This window comes from Dendrobates tinctorius, unplaced genomic scaffold (assembly GCF_039654945.1).
Source record: "Dendrobates tinctorius isolate UK_male_01 unplaced genomic scaffold, ASM3965494v1 ptg000030l, whole genome shotgun sequence".
In the NCBI taxonomy this organism is placed as follows: domain Eukaryota; kingdom Metazoa; phylum Chordata; class Amphibia; order Anura; family Dendrobatidae; genus Dendrobates; species Dendrobates tinctorius.
In genome coordinates this window covers 5,722,920-5,743,697 of record NW_027361698.1, presented here as the reverse complement: position 1 = coordinate 5,743,697, position 20,778 = coordinate 5,722,920, and the positions used below count along the sequence as shown (strand labels likewise).

General features: G+C 45.5%; 1 protein-coding gene and 1 long non-coding RNA gene across 3 annotated transcripts in view; one reads left to right on the top strand and one right to left on the bottom strand.

The window, feature by feature from the left end:
• LOC141086037 (uncharacterized) overlaps nucleotides 1-18,111 on the bottom strand; it is a 100,667-nt gene extending 82,556 nt beyond the window's left edge. Inside the window, exon 1 of the long non-coding RNA XR_012231477.1 lies at nucleotides 17,909-18,111. This is a non-coding gene — a long non-coding RNA (uncharacterized lncRNA). The remainder of the gene's footprint in view (nucleotides 1-17,908) is intronic.
• Nucleotides 18,112-19,731: 1,620 nt separating this feature from the next.
• The window catches only part of PPA2 (inorganic pyrophosphatase 2), a 63,734-nt gene continuing 62,687 nt past the window's right edge, over nucleotides 19,732-20,778 (top strand). The window contains exon 1 of one of the 2 annotated variants that reach the window (XM_073571812.1): nucleotides 19,732-20,031. In XM_073571812.1, the coding sequence (XP_073427913.1) occupies nucleotides 19,875-20,031 (157 nt within the window). In that variant the 5' untranslated portion in view covers nucleotides 19,732-19,874. The remainder of the gene's footprint in view (nucleotides 20,032-20,778) is intronic. The other variant, XM_073571811.1, reaches the window with a different exon arrangement.

The window sequence follows — 20,778 nt, the reverse complement described above, 5'->3', positions numbered from 1 at the left end:
GACAGGCTAGGTGGGCCTTGTTTTTTACACGTTTTGATTTTGTGGTCTCTTTTCTTCCTGGCACTAAGAATGTCAAGGCTGACGCTCTCTCTAGGAGCTTCTTTGCTGATTCCCCTGTGGTGACCAAGCCTGCTACCATCTTAGGCGAAGGGGTAGTTCTTTCTGCCATCTTGCCCGATTTGAGACGTGCTCTGGAAGAGTTCCAGGAGGACAAACCTGAGCGTTGTCCCAGGGGAAAGTTGTATGTTCCTGACCAGTGAAAGAAGAGGGTGATGTCTGAAGTTCATTGCTCTGCATTGGCTGGTCATCCAGGTATTTTTGGTACTAGAGATCTGGTGAGTCGGTCTTTTTGGTGGCCCGCCTTGTCTCGTGATGTCAGGAATTTTGTGCAGTCCTGTGGGACTTGCTCCCGGTCTAAACCTTGTTTTCGCTCTAGTGGATTGTTGATGCCTTTGCCGGTCCCCAGGAAGCCATGGACCCATATTTTAATGGATTTCATCTCTGATATGCCTGTCTCTCAAAGAATGACTGTTATTTGGGTGATTTGTGATAGGTTCTCTAAGATGGTTCATCTTGTACCACTCCCTAAGTTGCCATCTTCCTCTGAGTTGGTGCCCCTGTTTTTGCAACAGGTGGTTCGCTTGCACGGGATTCCTGAGAACATTATATCTGACAGAGGAGTTCAGTTGGTGTCTAAATTTTGGAGGACTTTCTGTTCCAAGCTGGGAATTCAGTTGTTCTTCTCTGCTTTTCACCCTTAGACCAATGGGCAGACGGAGAGAACAAACAAGACCTTGGAGTCGTATTTGAGATGTTTTATTTCCGCTGATCAGGATGATTGGGTTTCATTTTTGCCCTTGGCCGAATTCGCTTTAAATAATAGAGCTAGTTCTGCCACTTTGATGTCACCTTTTTTGTCACTTTGGGTTTCATCCTCGATTTCCTTCAGGGCAGGTGGAGCCTTCTGCCTGCCCAGGTGTTGACACTGTGGTGGAGAGAATGCACCAGATCTGGGACCAAGTGGTGGATAAGTTATCTCTCTCCCAGGAAAAGGCCCAGCAGTTTTCCAACCGACATAGGACCATTGGTCCCCAGTTTAAGGTTGGTGATATGGTTTGGTTATCATCAAAAAATATCGCTATGAAGGTGGCTTCTCCTAAGTTTAAGCCTAGATTTATTGGACCTTACAAGATTTTGGAGATTATTAATCCGGTCTCTTTTCGTTTGGCTCTTCCTGTCACATTTAAAATCCATAATGTGTTTTATAAGTCCTTGTTGAAGAGGTTTGTTGAACCAGTAGTTCCTGGGGTGGCACCTCTGGACCCTGTATTGGTTGAAGGTAACATGGAATATGAGGAAGAGAAGATATTGGATTCCCGTCTGGCTAGACGGAGACTCCAGTATTTGGTTAAGTGGAAGGGTTATGGTCAGGAGGATAATTCCTGGGTCTCTGCCTCTGATATTCATGCCAAAAGATTGGTGCGTGCCTTTCATCGGGCTCACCCTGATCGCCCTGGTGGCGTGGATGAGAGTTCGGTGACCCCTCCTCAAGGGGGAGGTACTGTTGTGAGTTCATTTTCCCCTTCACCATTGAGGTCTGATGAACTCCCTCTTCTGGTGAAGGAAGGTAGTGAGGCTGATTACCAAGCACCTGGGTATGATGATGATGACTGGGTGACGGGAATTGCTGACTGGATATAAGGCAGCCAACGCCCTTCTGCCTTGCTGGTGATCTCTCTGAGGGATTCTAGGAGACCAGTCTGATTCCTGCTCCTCAAAAGCTAAGTTTTCTGCATTGCTTTTTGCATTTGAGTTTTGTTTTGCCTTGTTTTTCTGAATTTCTGCCATTCCCTGCTGGAGTGAGTTGAATTCCTTTTTGCTCTGTCTTCAGAAAATACCTGAGTGCTGATATAGTCTTTTTGAAGCCTAGCGTCTTCAGGGCCTTTTTCCCTATCAGCCTGTTGGCCCTTGTTTTGATAGGGTTTTTGGCGGATTGCAGACAGCAGCTTTCCTATCCTGTCCTATTTAGTTAGCTTGGGCCCCATCATTTGCTCAGCCTATCTTTCTATCTGTGTGAGTGTTTTTTCATCTTGCTTCACCGTCATTATATGTTGGGGGCTGCCTATTGCTTTGGGGTCTGCTCTGGGGCAGTTTAGATTTCCCTTTCTGTCTTTAGGCTATGTAGTTCTCCGGCTGTGATCGACGGGTCTAGGGCACCGTAGGAACCCCCCACGGCTACTGCTAGTTGTTGTTGATAGGTTCAGGGTTCTGCAATCCGATAGATGCCAACTTCTCTGGTTTTCTGGACTTAGCTAGTATTTCTGTTTTTGCCTCCTACGGTGACTCATTCATAACAGAATCACCAGCCATACCGCAGATCCTAGGGTACTCAATAGCAGGAAAGAATTGTAAAAAAAAAAAAAAGTGTGTATATTCTTTCCTCTATATCTCTGAGGCCGTAGGGGGAATTTTTTCTTCTCTCAATGGAGATAAAGCAATTGTCTGATCGTGTGGAGCAGCTCGCTGCGGAAGTGCGGGGAATTTCCGCCTACCTTGCTCATTCACATGCTGCTGAACCAAAGATCCCTACTCCTGATGTGTTTTTTGGGGATCGGTCTAAATTTTTGAATTGCAAAAATAATTGTAAATTATTTTTTGCCTTGAAGCCTAACTCGTCAGGGAGCTCAGCGCAGCAGGTTAAAATTGTCATCTCTTTGCTGCGTGGCAATCCCCAGGATTGGGCGTTTTCTTTGAAACCAGATGATCCTATTCTGACTAATGTGAACGCATTTTTTCAAGCCTTGGGGTTGTTGTATGACGAACCTAATGCTATTGATCAGGCTGAAAAGACCGTGTTGGCATTGAGCCAGGGTCGAGATTCTGCAGAATTGTACTGTCAAAAATTCCGAAAGTGGGCGGTCCTTACTACCTGGAATGATAATGCCTTGGCAGCTCTCTTTCGGAAGGGTTTGTCAGAAGCCGTAAAAGATACTATGGTGGGATTTCCTGTTCCCTCTGGTCTTGACGATTCTATGTCATTAGCCATTCAGGTTGATCGGCGTTTACGTGAACGCAGGACTGCACGAGAGGTGTTGCCACCTGTTGAACAAGTGTCTGAACCTATGCAATGTGATAGAGTTTTGTCCAGGGAGCAACGTCAAGCGTTCAGAAGGTGTAATAAGCTGTGTTTTTTTTGTGGAGATGCCTCACATATTATTTCTGTCTGTCCTAAATGAAACGTTTTGCACACACGTTTTCTGTGGGTGTTGTTCAACCTAAGTTTCTTCTGGCAATTACTCTGATCTGCTCCCTGTCCACATTTTCCGCCAAGGCTTTTGTGGATTTGGGAGCAGCCCTGAACCTAATGGACTTGGATTTTTCCTAAATGTTGTGGATTTCCGATGACACCTCTGCGGACGCCTATCCCTTTGAGAGGGATTGATGCCACTCCTTTGGTGAAAAATAAACCTCAGTTTTGGACCCAGGTGGTAATGCGGGTCGCCCCAGACCATCAAAAAAATTGCAGATTTTTGGTGTTGCATAATTTGCATGATACCATTGTTCTGGGGTTTCCCTGGTTGCAAATTCATAATCCAGTTTTGGATTGGAAATCTGTGTCTGTGGTGAGTTGGGGTTGTCGGTGTGCCCTTAGTGAGGCTCCGTTTTTTTCCACCTCTCCTCAGTCGCATGATGCTCCTGACTATTTGGCGGACTTTTATGATGTATTTAGTGAGAATGAGTCTGCGTCTTTGCCTCCTCATAGGAGTTATGACTGTGCAATTGAACTGAGCCCGAGGTGTAAATTTCCCAAGGGTCGGCTCTTCAATTTATCTGTACCCGAGCACGAGGCTGTGTGATATTAAGGAGGCGTTGGAGAAGGGTCATACTAGACCATCCTCTTCACCCTTGGGTGCTAGTTTTTTTTTTGTGGCCAAAAAGGATGGTTCATTAAGGCCTTGTATTGATTATCGTGCCCTCAACAAAATTACTATTAAATATCAGTATCCGTTACCCCTGATTTCGCATCTATTCTCCAGAGTTAAAGGTGCTTGCTGGTTTACCAAGCTTGACCTCTGGGGGGCGTATAATCTTATCCGCATTAAGCATGGGGATGAATGGAAGACGGCGTTTAATACTCCGGAGGGACATTTTGAGTACCTGGTGATGCCTTTTGGGCTCACTAATGCCCCTTCTGTCTTCCAGTGCTTCATGAACGACATTTTCCGAGACTTTGTGGATAAATTTTTGATTATCTATCTGGATGATATTTTGATCTTCTCCAAGGATTGGGATTCTCATGTGGAACATGTTTGGACTGTGTTCCGGATCTTGAGGGAGAATTCCCTGTATGTCAAAGGATCGAAATGCCTTTTTGGGGTACAGAGGATTTCTTTTTTGGGATTTATTTTGTCTCCGTCAACTATTGAAATGGACCCGGCCAAGGTACCGGCCATTTATGATTGGGTTCAGCCCACTTCTTTGAAGGCCCTCCAGAAGTTTTTGGGTTTTGCTAATTTTTATCGGAAATTTATAGCAAAATTTTCTAGTATTGCCAAGCCATTGACTGATCTGACTAAGAAGGGTGCTGATGTGTTGAATTGGTCTCCGGAGGCTGTTTCTTCCTTTCAGGAGCTGAAGTGAAGATTCACTTCTGCCCCAGTTTTGGGGCAACCTGATGTCTCACTCCCGTTTCAGGTAGAGGTGGACGCTTCTGAGATTGGTGCAGGAGCTGTTTTGTCCCAAAAGGATCCTGTAACATCTAAAATGAATCCCTGTGCTTTCTTTTCCCGAAAGTTCTATCCATCTGACCGTAACTATGATGTGGGGAATCGGGAACGGTTAGCCATGAAATGGGCATTTGAGGAGTGGAGACATTGGTTGGAGTGAGCTAAACGTCAAGTCGTGGTCCTCACTTACCACAACAATTTGATTTACCTGGAGTCGGCCAAACGCTTGAACCCTAGACAGGCTAGGTGGGCCTTGTTTTTTACACGTTTTGATTTTGTGGTCTCTTTTCTTCCTGGCACTAAGAATGTCAAGGCTGACGCTCTCTCTAGGAGCTTCTTTGCTGATTCCCCTGTGGTGACCAAGCCTGCTACCATCTTAGGCGAAGGGGTAGTTCTTTCTGCCATCTTGCCCGATTTGAGACGTGCTCTGGAAGAGTTCCAGGAGGACAAACCTGAGCGTTGTCCCAGGGGAAAGTTGTATGTTCCTGACCAGTGAAAGAGGGAGATGTCTGAAGTTCATTGCTCTGCATTGGCTGGTCATCCAGGTATTTTTGGTACTAGAGATCTGGTGAGTCGGTCTTTTTGGTGGCCCGCCTTGTCTCGTGATGTCAGGAATTTTGTGGAGTCCTGTGGGACTTGCTCCCGGTCTAAACCTTGTTTTCGCTCTAGTGGATTGTTGATGCCTTTGCCGGTCCCCAGGAGGCCATGGACCCATATTTTAATGGATTTCATCTCTGATATGCCTGTCTCTCAAAGAATGGCTGTTATTTGGGTGATTTGTGATAGGTTCTCTAAGATGGTTCATCTTGTACCACTCCCTAAGTTGCCATCTTCCTCTGAGTTGGTGCCCCTGTTTTTGCAACAGGTGGTTCGCTTGCACGGGATTCCTGAGAACATTATATCTGACAGAGGAGTTCAGTTGGTGTCTAAATTTTGGAGGACTTTCTGTTCCAAGCTGGGAATTCAGTTGTCCTTCTCTGCTTTTCACCCTTAGACCAATGGGCAGACGGAGAGAACAAACAAGACCTTGGAGTCGTATTTGAGATGTTTTATTTCCGCTGATCAGGATGATTGGGTTTCATTTTTGCCCTTGGCCGAATTCGCTTTAAATAATAGAGCTAGTTCTGCCACTTTGATGTCACCTTTTTTGTCACTTTGGGTTTCATCCTCGATTTCCTTCAGGGCAGGTGGAGCCTTCTGCCTGCCCAGGTGTTGACACTGTGGTGGAGAGAATGCACCAGATCTGGGACCAAGTGGTGGATAAGTTATCTCTCTCCCAGGAAAAGGCCCAGCAGTTTTCCAACCGACATAGGACCATTGGTCCCCAGTTTAAGGTTGGTGATATGGTTTGGTCATCATCAAAAAATATCGCTATGTAGGTGGCTTCTCCTAAGTTTAAGCCTAGATTTATTGGACCTTACAAGATTTTGGAGATTATTAATCCGGTCTCTTTTCGTTTGGCTCTTCCTGTCACATTTAAAATCCATAATGTGTTTTATAAGTCCTTGTTGAAGAGGTTTGTTGAACCAGTAGTTCCTGGGGTGGCACCTCTGGACCCTGTATTGGTTGAAGGTAACATGGAATATGAGGAAGAGAAGATACTGGATTCCCGTCTGGCTAGACGGAGACTCCAGTATTTGGTTAAGTGGAAGGGTTATGGTCAGGAGGAGAATTCCTGAGTCTCTGCCTCTGATATTCATGCCAAAAGATTGGTGCGTGCCTTTCATCGGGCTCACCCTGATCGCCCTGGTGGCGTGGATGAGAGTTCGGTGACCCCTCCTCAAGGGGGAGGTACTGTTGTGAGTTCATTTTCCCCTTCACCATTGAGGTCTGATGAACTCCCTCTTCTGGTGAAGGAAGGTAGTGAGGCTGATTACCAAGCACCTGGGTATGATGATGATGACTGGTTGACGGGAATTGCTGACTGGATATAAGGCAGCCAACACCCTTCTGCCTTGCTGGTGATCTCTCTGAGGGATTCTAGGAGACCAGTCTGATTCCTGCTCCTCAAAAGCTAAGTTTTCTGCATTGCTTTTTGCATTTGTGTTTTGTTTTGCCTTGTTTTTCTGAATTTCTGCCATTCCCTGCTGGAGTGAGTTGAATTCCTTTTTGCTCTGTCTTCAGAAAATACCTGAGTGCTGATATAGTCTTTTTGAAGCCTAGCGTCTTCAGGGCCTTTTTCCCTATCAGCCTGTTGGCCCTTGTTTTGATAGGGTTTTTGGCGGATTGCAGACAGCAGCTTTCCTATCCTGTCCTATTTAGTTAGCTTGGGCCCCATCATTTGCTCAGCCTATCTTTCTATCTGTGTGAGTGTTTTTTCATCTTGCTTCACCGTCATTATATGTTGGGGGCTGCCTATTGCTTTGGGGTCTGCTCTGGGGCAGTTTAGATTTCCCTTTCTGTCTTTAGGCTATGTAGTTCTCCGGCTGTGATCGACGGGTCTAGGGCACCGTAGGAACCCCCCACGGCTACTGCTAGTTGTTGTTGATAGGTTCAGGGGTCTGCAATCCGATAGATGCCAACTTCTCTGGTTTTCTGGACTTAGCTAGTATTTCTGTTTTTGCCTCCTACGGTGACTCATTCATAACACGCAACCTTCATAGGAATATTTTTTTGAGGACAACCAAACCATATCATCCACTTTAAACCGGGGACCAATGGTCCTATGCCAGTTGGAAAACCATTGGGCCTTTTCCTGAGAGTGGGACAACTTATCCACTACTTGGTCCCAAATCTGCTGCATTCTTTATACCACAGAATCCACACTTGGGCAGGTCGAAGCTTCCACCTGCCCCGAAGAAAATCGAGTAAGAAACCCAAAGTTACATAAAAAAGGAGACATCAAAGTGGCAAAACTAGTCCTATTGTTTAGTGCGAATTCGGCCAAGGGCAAAAATGAGACCCAGTCATCTTGATCAGCAGATATAAAACATCTCAGATAGGATTACAAAGTCTGGTTTGTTTTCTCAGTCTGCCCATTGGTCTGAGGATGAAATGCAGAGGAGAAAGATAACTGAATTCCCAGTTTGGAACAAAAAGCTCTCCAAAATCTGGAAACAAACTGGATTCCTCTGTCCGGCACAATGTTCTCAGGAATCTCATGCAAACGAACCACCTGTTGTAAAAACAAGGGCACCAACTCAGAAGAAGATGGCAACTTTGGGAGTGGTACAAGATGGACCATCTTAGAAAATCTATCACAGATCACCCAGATAACAGTCATTCTCTGAGAGACAGGGAGATCAGAAATAAAATCCATTGAGATATGGGTCCATGGCCTCCTGGGCACCGGCAGAGACATCAACAAACCACTAGAACGAGAACAGGGCTTGGACCGAGAACAAGTCCCACAGGACTGCACAAAATTCCTGACATCACGAGATAAGGCAGGCCACCAAAAAGACCGACACCAAATCTCTGGTACCAAAAATACCTGGATGACCAGCTAACGCGGAGCAATGGATTTGAGACATTACTCTTCTACTCCACTGGTCAGGGACATACAATTTTCCCACAGGCCAACGTTCATGTTTGTCCTCCTGAAATTCCTCCAGGACACGTCTCAAATCGGGTGAGATGGCGGAAAGAACTACACCCTCATTTAGAATGGTAGTAGGCTCGGTCACATCAAGAGAATCCGCAAAGAAACTCCTAGAAAGCGTGTCCGCCTTAATATTCTTAGTGCCCGGAAGAAAAGAGACCACAAAATTAAAACGCGTGAAAAACAAGGCCCACCTAGTCTGTCTAGGATTCAAGCGCTTGGCTGATTCAAGATAAAACAAATTCTTGTGGTAGGTGAGGACCACAACTTGATGTCTCGCTCCCTCCAACCAATGTCTCCACTCTTCAAATGCCTACTTCATGGCCAACAATTCCCGATTCCCCACGTCATAATTACGTTCAGATGGGGAAAATTTTTGAGAAAAGAAGGCACAGGGATTCATCTTGGAGGTTACCAGATCTCTTTGAGACAAAACGGCTCCTGCACCAATTTCAGAAGCATCTGTCACCACCTGAAATGGGAGTGAAATATCAGGTTGCCGTAGAACCAGAGCAGAAGTGACAGCCTCTGGAGACCAATTCACCACATCAGCGCCCTTTTTGGTCAAATCCGTCAGTGGTTTAACAATACCAGAAAAATTACTTATAAATTTATGGTAGAAAATAGCAAAACCCAAAAACTGGAGAGCCTTCAGAAAAGTGGGCTGAACCCAATCATAAATGGCCTGTACCTTGGCCGGGTCCATTTCAATAGCAGGCGGGGACAAAATGAATCCCAAAAGCAAAATCCTCTATACACCAAAGAGACATTTTGATCCCTTAACATACAGAGTATTTTCCCTCAAAGTCCGGAACACAGTCCCCGGACATGTTCCACATGAGAATCCCAATCACTGGAAAAGATCATAATATCATCCAGATAAATGATCAAAAACTTATCCACAAAGTCCCGGAAAATATCGTTCATAAAAGATTGGAAGATGGAAGGGGCATTAGTGAGCCCAAAAGGCATCACCAGGTACTCAAAATGTCCCTCCGGAGTATTAAATGCCGTTTTTCATTCATCTCCGTGTTTGATGCGAAGAAGATTATACGCCCCCCTGAGGTCAAGTTTGGTAAATCAACAAGCACTTTTAACTCTGGAAAATAAATCAGAAATCAGGGGTAACGGGTACTGATATTTAACAGTGATTTTGTTAAGGGAAAAATAGTCACCCTAGACAAAACCCTATCACATGCAGGGGTTCAGAAGTTTGTTCAAAAGGCAGCACCGCCTCTCGCGTAGTTTTACATTCACTTAAACGTCGATCAATTTGAATGGCTAATGACATAGAGTCGTTAAGACCAGAGGGGACAGGAAATCCCACCAAAACATCTTTTACAGTTTCTGCCAGACCTTTCCGAAAGAGAGCTGCTAGGGCTTCATCATTCCATTTAGTAAGGACCGCCCACTTTCAGAATTTTTGACAATATAACTCTGCAGCATCCTGACCCTGGCTCAATGCCAATAAGGTTTTCTCAGCTTGATCAATAGCATTAGCTTCAACATACAATAACCCCAGGGCTTGAAAAAACGCATCCACATTAGCCAGAATCGGATCTCCAGGTGTCAGAGAAAAAGCCCAGTCCTGGGGATCGCCGCGCAGCAAGGAGATGACAATTTTAACCTGCTGCACAGAGCTCCCCGATGAGTTAGGTTTCAAAGTGAAAAATAGTCTACAATTATTCTTAAAATCCAAAAATTTAGACCGATCCCCAGAAAACACATCAGGAGTAGGGATCTTTAGTTCTACAGCAGATGACTGAGCGAGATAGGCAGAAATTCCCCGCATTTCAGCAGCGAGCTGCTCAACACGATCAGACAATTGCTTAGTCTCCATTAAAGAAAAAAAATCCTCCTACGGCCCCAGAGAAAAAAATATATAAAAAAATTCGGACACTTTTTTTTACTGTTTTTTACAATTCTTTCCTTCTTTAGAGTACCCTAGAGTCTACATTTTAGGCTGGTTCACAACACACCCCCTCTTCCTGTGTAATGGGGCCTGTCCGTTCCCCTATTCCTTCCCCCGGGAACCAGGGGGACGCAGCCTTAACAGTTCCGGACACGGCACAGCCCAGGTACCCGCAGCCCGGTCACCCTGACTCCATACATATCTGGCCAATCAGTTCTATAATGCAAGCAGCATAGAAGGCATGTTCTTCCAATTTTCAAGAGAAAATTGTATAATACATCCAGAACAGTTTCACTTTGAAGGACTTTGAGGCTCATATCAATCCACAAGATGACACTAGTCTTATACTTCAAATTTTCAGTGGAAAAGAATTTCCCCACTGATAGGTTGTGTATGTTCTGACTTATGTAACATCATTTGTGTGATAAATAATCATACCTATTTGCTTCACAATATATTCATTTTTCTTCAAGGCTTTGAAATATAAGAGTGAAAGCAAGATAGTGATGTGTGTTTTACCTCAAATTTGAAACTAATTGTCATCTTTACTATTTCTCCATTCTTTGTGCGGCTAACCACCTCATTGATCTTATTGAGTTTCTTTGGCAAGAAAACAACAGCTCCATCAATACCATGTGCTTTTCCTATTAATTCATCATGCTGCTAAAGTAGAGGTGAGATTAAGGATCTAGATAACATCTGGGGACTGTAGTCAACATGACACTGTGCCAACACTCGCTGGGGTCTAGCTACCAATTTGACATTGTTCTTGTGCACAGCTGAACAGAGTTGTCAGAAAAACAAGAGTTTGATTCAATAACATGTTGGATGGATTGTCTAGTGGAAACACCCATATATTATTATTTATTTATTTATATAGCGCCATTAATTCCATGGTGATGTACATGAGAAGAGGTTACATACAGAGTAATAGATATTGTTTACAGTGAACAAAATTACAATGACAGACTGGTAAAGAGGGGAGAGGACCTTGTCCTTGCGGACTTTCCTTCTGCGGGATAATGGGGAAGAGACAGAAGGTGGGGGGTTGCGGCACCTCGTGTGGTGATATAGAAGTCACATCTCCGACCACCACGCTCTCCAATTGACATCTCTTGAAAAATGCCGCCGAAACGTCAAAATCTCTAGCTTCAGTTATAGAAAATGCATGGGCTCCTTTTTGATGTCACCGTCACCAGTTCAGTATTAGTAGGTGAGGGCTTGTCAGAATCCTGCCCAGGAACACCAGGCTTCAGTAGTTGCAAGTCCTGTCCCCGTGCTCTTACATGTGCTCTTGCTCTTCCAGTCATGATTTCATCTAGAAAATTTAGCCTTTGTATTACAGAAACAGAATATAACACCGCCCAAGTGTTCACCCTCTGCTCCTCAGACTTTCTATCTGCGTAGTCACTGCCTCTAGGCTGAAGATGATGATAGTTGTTGGAGCATTTAAGACAGTCATGAAGCAGACATAACAACTTGAAACATAATTCTTTTTACCAAGATACCACACTTCAATATGTGCCCTCTATTTTTACCCCAAAATAGTGTAGAGAACTAAGGTAACAGACAGGAAATACAGTGGAATGTAGTCCTGAATTGCCACAAGTTGTAGGCCACAAATACATCAGACATCTGACAGAGATACCAGACTGTTCAATATATGGGCTGTATATTATATTTTTAAAAAAGTCTTTACAAAATAACCAGACTTGGGAAGACCTAACAGTTGGACTGGCAACTTCCATCATGTTGGTGTTATGGGGAACAGTTGCCTGCCTTCTGTCTGCAACCACCACACAGCTTCTTCCTGTTAGGGACGGTAGAATGCACTAAATATTAAATAATAGAAAGTGCGTTCGCCGCCCAGGGTCCACCGTGCAGTAGGTGTTAAAACCGCTGCTAGACAATGGCAGATGCGCTATATGGCGGTATAGCACACGCGGGTTATACGTCACCCGATGTGCGCTGGGCGTACTCTGTTGATTCATAGAGTCGCCTAAGGCATGAACATACAGTTGTGGCCAAAAGTATTGACACCCCTTCAATTCTGTCAGATAATACTCAGTTTCTTCCAGAAAATGATTGCAAACACAAATTCTTTGTTATTATTATCTTCATTTAATTTGTCTTAAATGAAAAAACACAAAAAGAATTGTCCTAAAGCCAAATTGGATATAATTCCACACCAAACATAAAAAAGAGGGTGGACAAAAGTATTGGCACTGTTTGAAAAATCATGTGATGCTTCTCTAATTTGTGTAATTAACAGCACCTGTAACTTACCTGTGGCACCTAACAGGTGTTGGCAATAACTAAATCACACTTACAGCCAGTTGACATGGCTTAAAGTTGACTCAACCTCTGTCCTGTGTCCTTGTGTGTACCACATTGAGCATGGAGAAAAGAAAGAAGACCAAAGAACTGTCTGAGGACTTGAGAAACCAAATTGTGAGGAAGCATGAGCAATCTCAAGGCTACAAGTCCATCTCCAAAGACCTGAATGTTCCTGTGTCTACCGTGCGCAGTGTCATCAAGAAGTTTAAAGCCCATGGCACTGTGGCTAACCTCCCTAGATGTGGACAGAAAAGAAAAATTGACAAGAGATTTCAGCGCAAGATTGTGCGGAAGTTGGATAAAGAACCTCGACTAACATCCAAACAAGTTCAAGCAGCCCTGCAGTCCGAGGGTACAACAGTGTCAACCCGTATTATCCGTCGGCGTCTGAATGAAAAGGGACTGTATGGTAAGAGACCCAGGAAGACCCCACTACTTACCCCGAGACATAAAAAAGCCAGGCTGGAGTTTGCCAAAACTTACCTGAAAAAGCATAAAACATTTTGGAAGAATGTTCTCTGGTCAGATGAGACAAAAGTAGAGCTTTTTGGGCAAAGGCATCAACATAGAGTTTACAGGAGAAAAAAAGAGGCATTCAAAGAAAAAAAACACGGTCCCTACAGTCAAACATGGCGGAGGTTCCCTGATGTTTTGGGGTTGCTTTGCTGCCTCTGGCACTGGACTGCTTGACCGTGTGCATGGCATTATGAAGTCTGAAGACTACCAACAAATTTTGCAGCATAATGTAGGGCCCAGTGTGAGAAAGCTGGGTCTCCCTCAGAGGTCATGGGTCTTCCAGCAGGACAATGACCAAAAACACACTTCAAAAAGCACTAGAAAATGGATTGAGAGAAAGCACTGGAGACTTCTAAGGTGGCCAGCAATGAGTCCAGACCTGAATCCCATAGAACGCCTGTGGAGAGATCTAAAAATGGCAGATTGGAGAAGGCACCCTTCTAATATCAGGGACCTGGAGCAGTTTGCCAAAGAAGAATGGTCTAAAATTCCAGCAGAGCATTGTAAGAAACTCATTGATGGTTACCGGAAGCGGTTGGTCGCAGTTATTTTGGCTAAAGGTTGTGCAACCAAGTATTAGGCTGAGGGTGCCAATACTTTTGTCTGGCCCATTTTTGGAGTTTTGTGTGAAATGATCAATGTTTTGCTTCATTCTCTTTTGTGTTTTTTCATTTAAGACAAATTAAATGAAGATAATAACACCAAAGAATTTGTGATCGCAATCATTTTCAGGAAGAAACTGAGTATTATCTGACAAAATTGCAGGGGTGTCAATACTTTTGGCCACAACTGTACCACACTGTTAAATGTGACCTATGTTTATTAAAAATGCTATACTGCTGTATATAACCTGAGTAACAGACAGGAAAACACTGGCATACCGGCCTAAAATCCCCAAATTTTAATCACACGGATGTATGAGGCATGTCACAGATATAGCACACTGTACAATATATGGCCTGTTTTTTTATAAAAATGCAACATAGTGCTGTATATAACTTGAGTAACAGACAGGAAAGTACTGGAATACCCACCTAAAATCCCCAAATTTTTATCACACGGATATATGAGGCTTGTCACAGATATACCCCACTGTCAAATATGTCAAATATGTGGCCTTTTGGCCTGTTTTTTTTTTAATGCAAAAGAGTGCTGGATATAACTAAAGTGAGATTGCAAAAAAAGTGAATTTAGGCCTAAAATGCCAAAATTTCTTGCACACGGATGTATGAGGCATGTCACAGATGTACTAAACTGTAAAATATGTGGCCTGTTTTTTTTTTTTTTTTTTTTTAAATGCTACATAGTGCTGTATATAACTACAATGACACAGGACAAAAATGGAAAACCGGCCTAAACTGGCCAAACTTGGAGCACGCACAGATATGAGCAGCACGGAGATACCACACTGACAAATCTGTGGCCTGTAATGTTTGCTTTTTTTTGGCTAAATAGTGCTGTATATAAATACAGTGACACACAGGACAAAAATGGAAAACCGGCCTAAACTGGCCAAACTTGGAGCACGCAAAGTTGCAGATATATGAGCTGGCACGGAGATACCACACTGACAAATCTGTGGCCTGTATTTTTTGGCTAAATAGTGCTGTATATAAGTACAATGACACACAGGACAAAAAAATGGAAAACTGGCCAAACTTGGAGCACGCACAGATATGAGCTATCACGGAGATAAGACACCGACAAATCTGTGGCCTGTATTTTTTGCTTTTTTAGGCTAAATAGTGCTGTATATAATTACAGTCACAGACAGCAAAAAAAAAAAAATTGAATTTAGGGCTAAAATGACCAAAATTGACAGATGGATGAGGCGTGTCACAGATATACTGCACAGTAAAATATGTGGCCTGTATTTTTGGGAGGGGGGGGTTCAGCAAAATAGTGTCAAGAAATTGTGTTACTCAAAAAAAAAAAATCTATCGTACCACATAAAAATTAAATATTTCTCTGCGCACTCAAAAGTGATTTTTGGGACTCCTTTAAAATTGCAGGATTTTCACGCTGTGCTAGGAAAAGGATCTGGCTGTATTGTGCACTGTCAAAAAGCAAACGGAGAAAAAAAAAAGGGCTCTGGTTGCTTTGCAATAAAAAAAGTTCTATTAACCCTGGCCAAAATTTTTTTGAAAGCCAATTACACCTGGGGCTAGGTAAATACAGCCAATATATCCTATAGGTAGCAGCAGCAGCACACAGGACCCTCTTGATGTATGCAATATCTATATACACACATACAGTGCCTGCAGGCCTTGCACTGTTATGTATAGAGCGACGTACACTACCCTGCAGGGCTGCCACTAGGAATTTCGGGGCCCCATACCGGCAAAATTTATGGGGCCCCCCTTGAGACTCCGCCCAGGCTCCACCCCAGTTCCGCCTCCACCCTAGCTCCTCCTCCACCATGCGAACCTTCCAAAATCCCTCCGCGCTTTCATCGAAAAACTTCACCATGCCCTCAATCACACATTAACACCATATCACATACCTAGCCATCAGGTTTTGTTTTGGCCAAAGGATTTTTTTAAGCCTGCCACCACGACAAGGTAGACTCTATTGGCAGGGCCCTACTCTACTCTAACCTAACATTTATAAACTTATTTTTTGGTAACCTTTTTGTTAGTTTTTTTTTGTAAACTTTTTTGTTGGTAAACTTTTTTGCAAACTTTTTTTTTAATTTTTTTGTAAACTTTTTTTGGGTATATTTTAATTACCTTTCTTCAAGGGAATGTGTCACATACAATTTTTAAACTAATTGAAAAGATATATGTATTCTGTCTTTCTGGTTGCAGGTTATTATATTCTGTTTTCTGTATATTTATGTAAACTGCTCTATCGCCTGTTTGGAGATATGGACATTGGACATATGCTCATGTGTATATCTATCTTAAGACATAATAGGAGACTCTTTCTTTGGGAGACTTTCCTATACATGTTCATTTCTCATCATGTTTACTGACATGTAAATGTAATTGTGCAGGAAGGGGAAGAGGTAATCATGACACTACCTATTTTGAATGGTAGATTCTGTTATCTGTGATTGTAATCTTCTGGAAGTGTAAAGGGCCAGTCACACTAAGCGATATCGCTAGCAATATCGCTATAACTTGCGTTATAGCGATATTGTTAGCGATATCGCTGTGTCTGATACTTACCTACGACCCGCTCCCCCGCTGGTTATCGCTGATCGCGCGAGAACGTCCAGGACTGCAGGTGATGTACAGTACCATTATTGGCTATGTAAAACAAAATCCGCTGTGCACATGCTGCGGATTTTTCTGCGCGGAATTAAAAGAAGCAGCGGCGGTTTTGCTGCAGCTTTCCACCTGCTCCATTCTACAAATCCGCAGGGAAAAACCGCACAAAAACATCAGTAAATCCGCACAAAATATGCACTAAATCCGCAAGAAAAATGCTGATCATTTGACCTGCGGATATAGTAAAATCTGCGCAGAAAAATCCACAGCAGAACCCCCACCGTGTGCTGTGTGCACATAGCATTATACAGTCAGAATTCAAAAACTCTTTTGGCTATGTTCCCACGGTCAGTAAACACTAAGGTAAAGTATACCCCTTAAGGAACTTATCTAGAAGTGTGGTGAGCACTTTGAACCCCCAAGTGTTTAACAGTTTATAATGTAGAGCCATAAAAATCAAAAATCTAATTTTATTTTCACAAAAATGATCTTTTCACCCCCAATGTTTGTTTTTCCCCAAGTGTAACATGAGAAATTGGACCCTAACAGTAGATGTGCAATTTGTCCTGAGTAGGCTGATACCCTATATAGGACTACAGGCTGAGCTGCAGGTGGAGACAGTCAACATGCTGGTACTGGGTGGTCAGCACAGTCTGTACTGACTAAAAGGATAGGACTATGGGCTGAGCTGCAGGTGGAGACAGTCAACATGCTGGTACGGTACTGGTCAGCACAGTCTATGCTGCCTAAAAGGATAGGACTACAGGCTAAGCTGCAGGTGGAGACAGTCAACATGCTGGTACTGTGCATGTGCAGCACAGTCTGTGGTGACGAAAAGGATAGGACTACGGGCTGAGCTGCAGGAGGAGACAGTCAACAATGTGCCTACTAATCTTGGCACTGGAGATCTGTCCCCCTGGGCCCTGGCTCACCCCATCAGCCCCCTGCCCCCCCCATCATCAGCCGGGCCTCCTAGGTCCCCCCCATCATAAGCTGGGCCCTTCAGACCCCCCCGTGAACAACCAGGCCCTTGGGTCCCCCCAATCATCAGCCGGGCCCCTGGGTGACCCCCCACGGACAGCCGGGCGGGCCCCTGGGTGACCCCCCACGGACAGCTGGGCGGGCCCCTGGGTGACCTCCCACGGACAGCCGGGCGGGCCCCTGGGTGACCCCCCATGGACAGCCGGGCGGGCCCCTGGGTGACCCCCCACGGACAGACGGGCGGGCCCCTGGGTGACCCCCCACGGACAGCAGGGCCCCTGGATCCCCTAGACCTCCCCACAGACAGCAGGGCGGGCCCCTGGGTGACCCCCCATGGACAGCCAGGCATGCCCCTGGGTCCCACACCATCAGCTGGCCCCTGGGTCCCCACAGGACCCCCAATGTCCCCCATGATTGACACAACCAGCCCCCCCGGGCCTCCAGATTCCCCCCCCACATGATTAGACAACCAGCCACCAGCGCCGGGGCCCCCAGACTTCCCCCCAATCTTCAGACAACAACCGGCCCCCAGACTTCAGAATTCCCCCCCCATGATCAGACTGAGACAGGCCCCCGGCGGCCCCCCAATGTCCCCATGAGCAGCAGGCTGCGCTGCAGCCAGAGTCAGACATACAGAGACACATCATGAGAGAGACATAAAAAGAATATGAACGTGACTTACCTGCTCGCTGGCCGTGCACCGCACCGTCAGACCGAGACGGTCACCCAGGGTCCAGGACCGACGTCTTCTACTCTGCGGCCTGCAGCCGCTCCCGGTCCCACGCCGACACCACGTGCACACCACCGCCGCTCTTCTGCTTTCTCAGGAATGAGGAAGTGAAGAGCAGCAGCGTGTGACGTCACGTCACATGAGCCGGGGGCGGGCTGTGCTGGAGGGTGGACGGCCATCTGACCATGCATGGTGCAATGGGGGCCCGGGGAGGGAGAGAGGAGGAGGAGCCAAGCGCTGGCCGGACTTTCAGTGAACGCTATGTAAAACACCAGAGCAGCCTGAAGGGGAGGACGGGGGGGGGGCGCCCCGAACCGCTCAACAAATTGTAAGGGGGGGCCCGGCCAGGACCCGAGTGGCGAGCGCGGACCAGGCTGCAGCGCCTAGCGTGCTCTGGCGCCGCCACAACCGCCGGGCCTGGGCGGGCCCCCCTAATCACCGGGGCGGCGCCGGGCCCCATACAAGTGTAATGCCTGTAATGCCCTGATGGCGGCCCTGCTACCCTGCCTACCTAACACTGCAACCTATATACTCCGGAATTAGTCCTTAGAAGGACTGTTGGTTTAGTTGGATTTGAGTAGTTTAGGATGGTAGACCCCACACTGACTAATAAATCCCCAATTTTGACACTATCTCATTCCGGAGCTGAATGCACCGAGCAGGGCGGTGTTCGGTCTCTTATACCCCTGATGATGCTGTACAGCCAGCCAATCACTGCAAGACCACAACAAAGATGGTTGTGGCGTTTCATTCCCTGGCAGACAATTTCTGCATCGTGATTGGGTCTCTAAAGAGCACCAAAAAAGCTGAGTGGAGACTCGAGTTCCCGCCGAGTAATACTCGGTGCTTGCCGAGTACACCGAGCACTGTGATACTTGGGCGAGTAAGGAATAGTGGCGGGCACGTTCACTCATCACTAATCAGGATAATTTGGATGTTTTTTGTTGTCATTATGATTTAAAAAGAGAAAACACAGTAGTTTGACAATAAATGGCTTCGCCCAACCACTAACCATGAGTGGAGAAAAACTTTTGGTGCTATCATTCATATTCTCTGAAAAAAAGGCCAAGAAAGCAAAAATTCTGCCAGGGTATGGAAACTTTTGAGTACAACTGTATATATGCAATATGTATATAGTGTATATGTATGCAGTGTGTATTTGTATATAGTGTATATATATGCAGTGTGTATTTGTATATAGTGTATATGTATGCAGTGTGTATTTGTATATAGTGTACATATGAATGCAGTGTATATATATATATATATATGTAGTGTGAATGTGTATATTTGTGTGTATATGTATTTAGAGTGTATATATGTATGCTGTGTGTGTATATAGTATGTGTATATGTCTGCAGGATGTGTATCTATGAATGCAGTGTATATGTGTATATAGTGTGTATGTACGCAGGCTGTGTATATAGTGTGTATATGTATGCAGTGTATATGTGTATATAGTGCATGTACGCAGGATGAGTATAGTGTATATGTATGCAGTGTGTATATTTATATATGTATGCAGGCTGTGTATATAGTGTGTATATGTATGCAGTGTGTATTTTTATATAGTGTATATACGCAGGCTGTGTATATAGCTTGTCTATGTATGCAGTGAGTATGTGTACGTCGTATATGAATGCCGCGTGCAGCTTGTATCGTTACACCCAGCGCTTTGCGCATTAATTCCAGGCACGTGCACCGCTATCAGGCCGCCAATGAGATCCGTGAACACCGCTCATTACAGCTGTCAGCGTCTGGTCAGCCATTTTCTATGAGACGCTTTGTTTTCCCAGCGGCCATGTTCTGGCTAGGAGGTCTCCGTGCCCTGCCCATGTCAGGCGTGTAGATGGCAGTGTCGGCTCGCCCTCGTGTACTTGCAGGGGCCGTGCTTCTGTAGCAGAGGAGGGGATAAACCATGAGCGTGCTCTGGGGCGGCTTGCTCAGGCTCCATCGGGCCGCGGGCTCTCGTAGTCCCGGAAGACCTCTAGCGTGTCGCCGCTGGCTCAGCATGCAGCGCTACAGCACTGAGGAGCGGGGGCGGCCCAACACTGCGGAGTACCGGCTGTACTTCAGTAAGTAGGAGCAGGCTGAGGACAGGGGGGTTCTCACATCCCAGCCGCGCACTCTCCTGTCAGTAAGCGCCCGAACTCCCCTCTCTTGTCTCATCACATGGACCTGGCGGCGGCTACAAATAAACCGTCCACAGTGCCTTCTACCAGGCTGGTTCAGTCACCACTGCTGCCTGTGAGGGGCTGTCAGGGCTCTGGTGACCATGTTACTCCCAGATGTGGGAAAGCGTTCATGACCTTCCTCTGTCACTGACTAGTAATGCCACCTTTCCAATATCATTGTGCTCTTGTCACTCCATGCGGTGGGGTCATGACCTGCCTGTACAGGAGGTCACCACAGGCTGCTGGTAGCCATGATTGAGGTCTCGCCTAGTAAATGACACACAACATTAAACCTGATACAAAACTACCAACACCTCACAATCTATGACCCAGTGTTGTGCCCTGCTGGAGGTGGAGAGAAGAAATTGACTCCTGTTCCTTTTGTCGACCTTAAAGGGAATCTGTCACCCGATTTTTGGGCTATGAGATGCGGCCACCGCCATCAGGGCTGCCACTAGGAATTTTGGGGCCCCATACTGGTAAAATTTTTGGGGCCCTCTTGAAACTCCACCCAGGCTCCACCCCTCGAACAAACCAAAGTCCCACCGCTCTCTCGGAAAAACTTCACTTCTCACCAATCACACATTAAGGCTGTGTGCCCACACATCCCATTCATTTTAATGCATTTTGGCCTTTTTGTGCCAATGG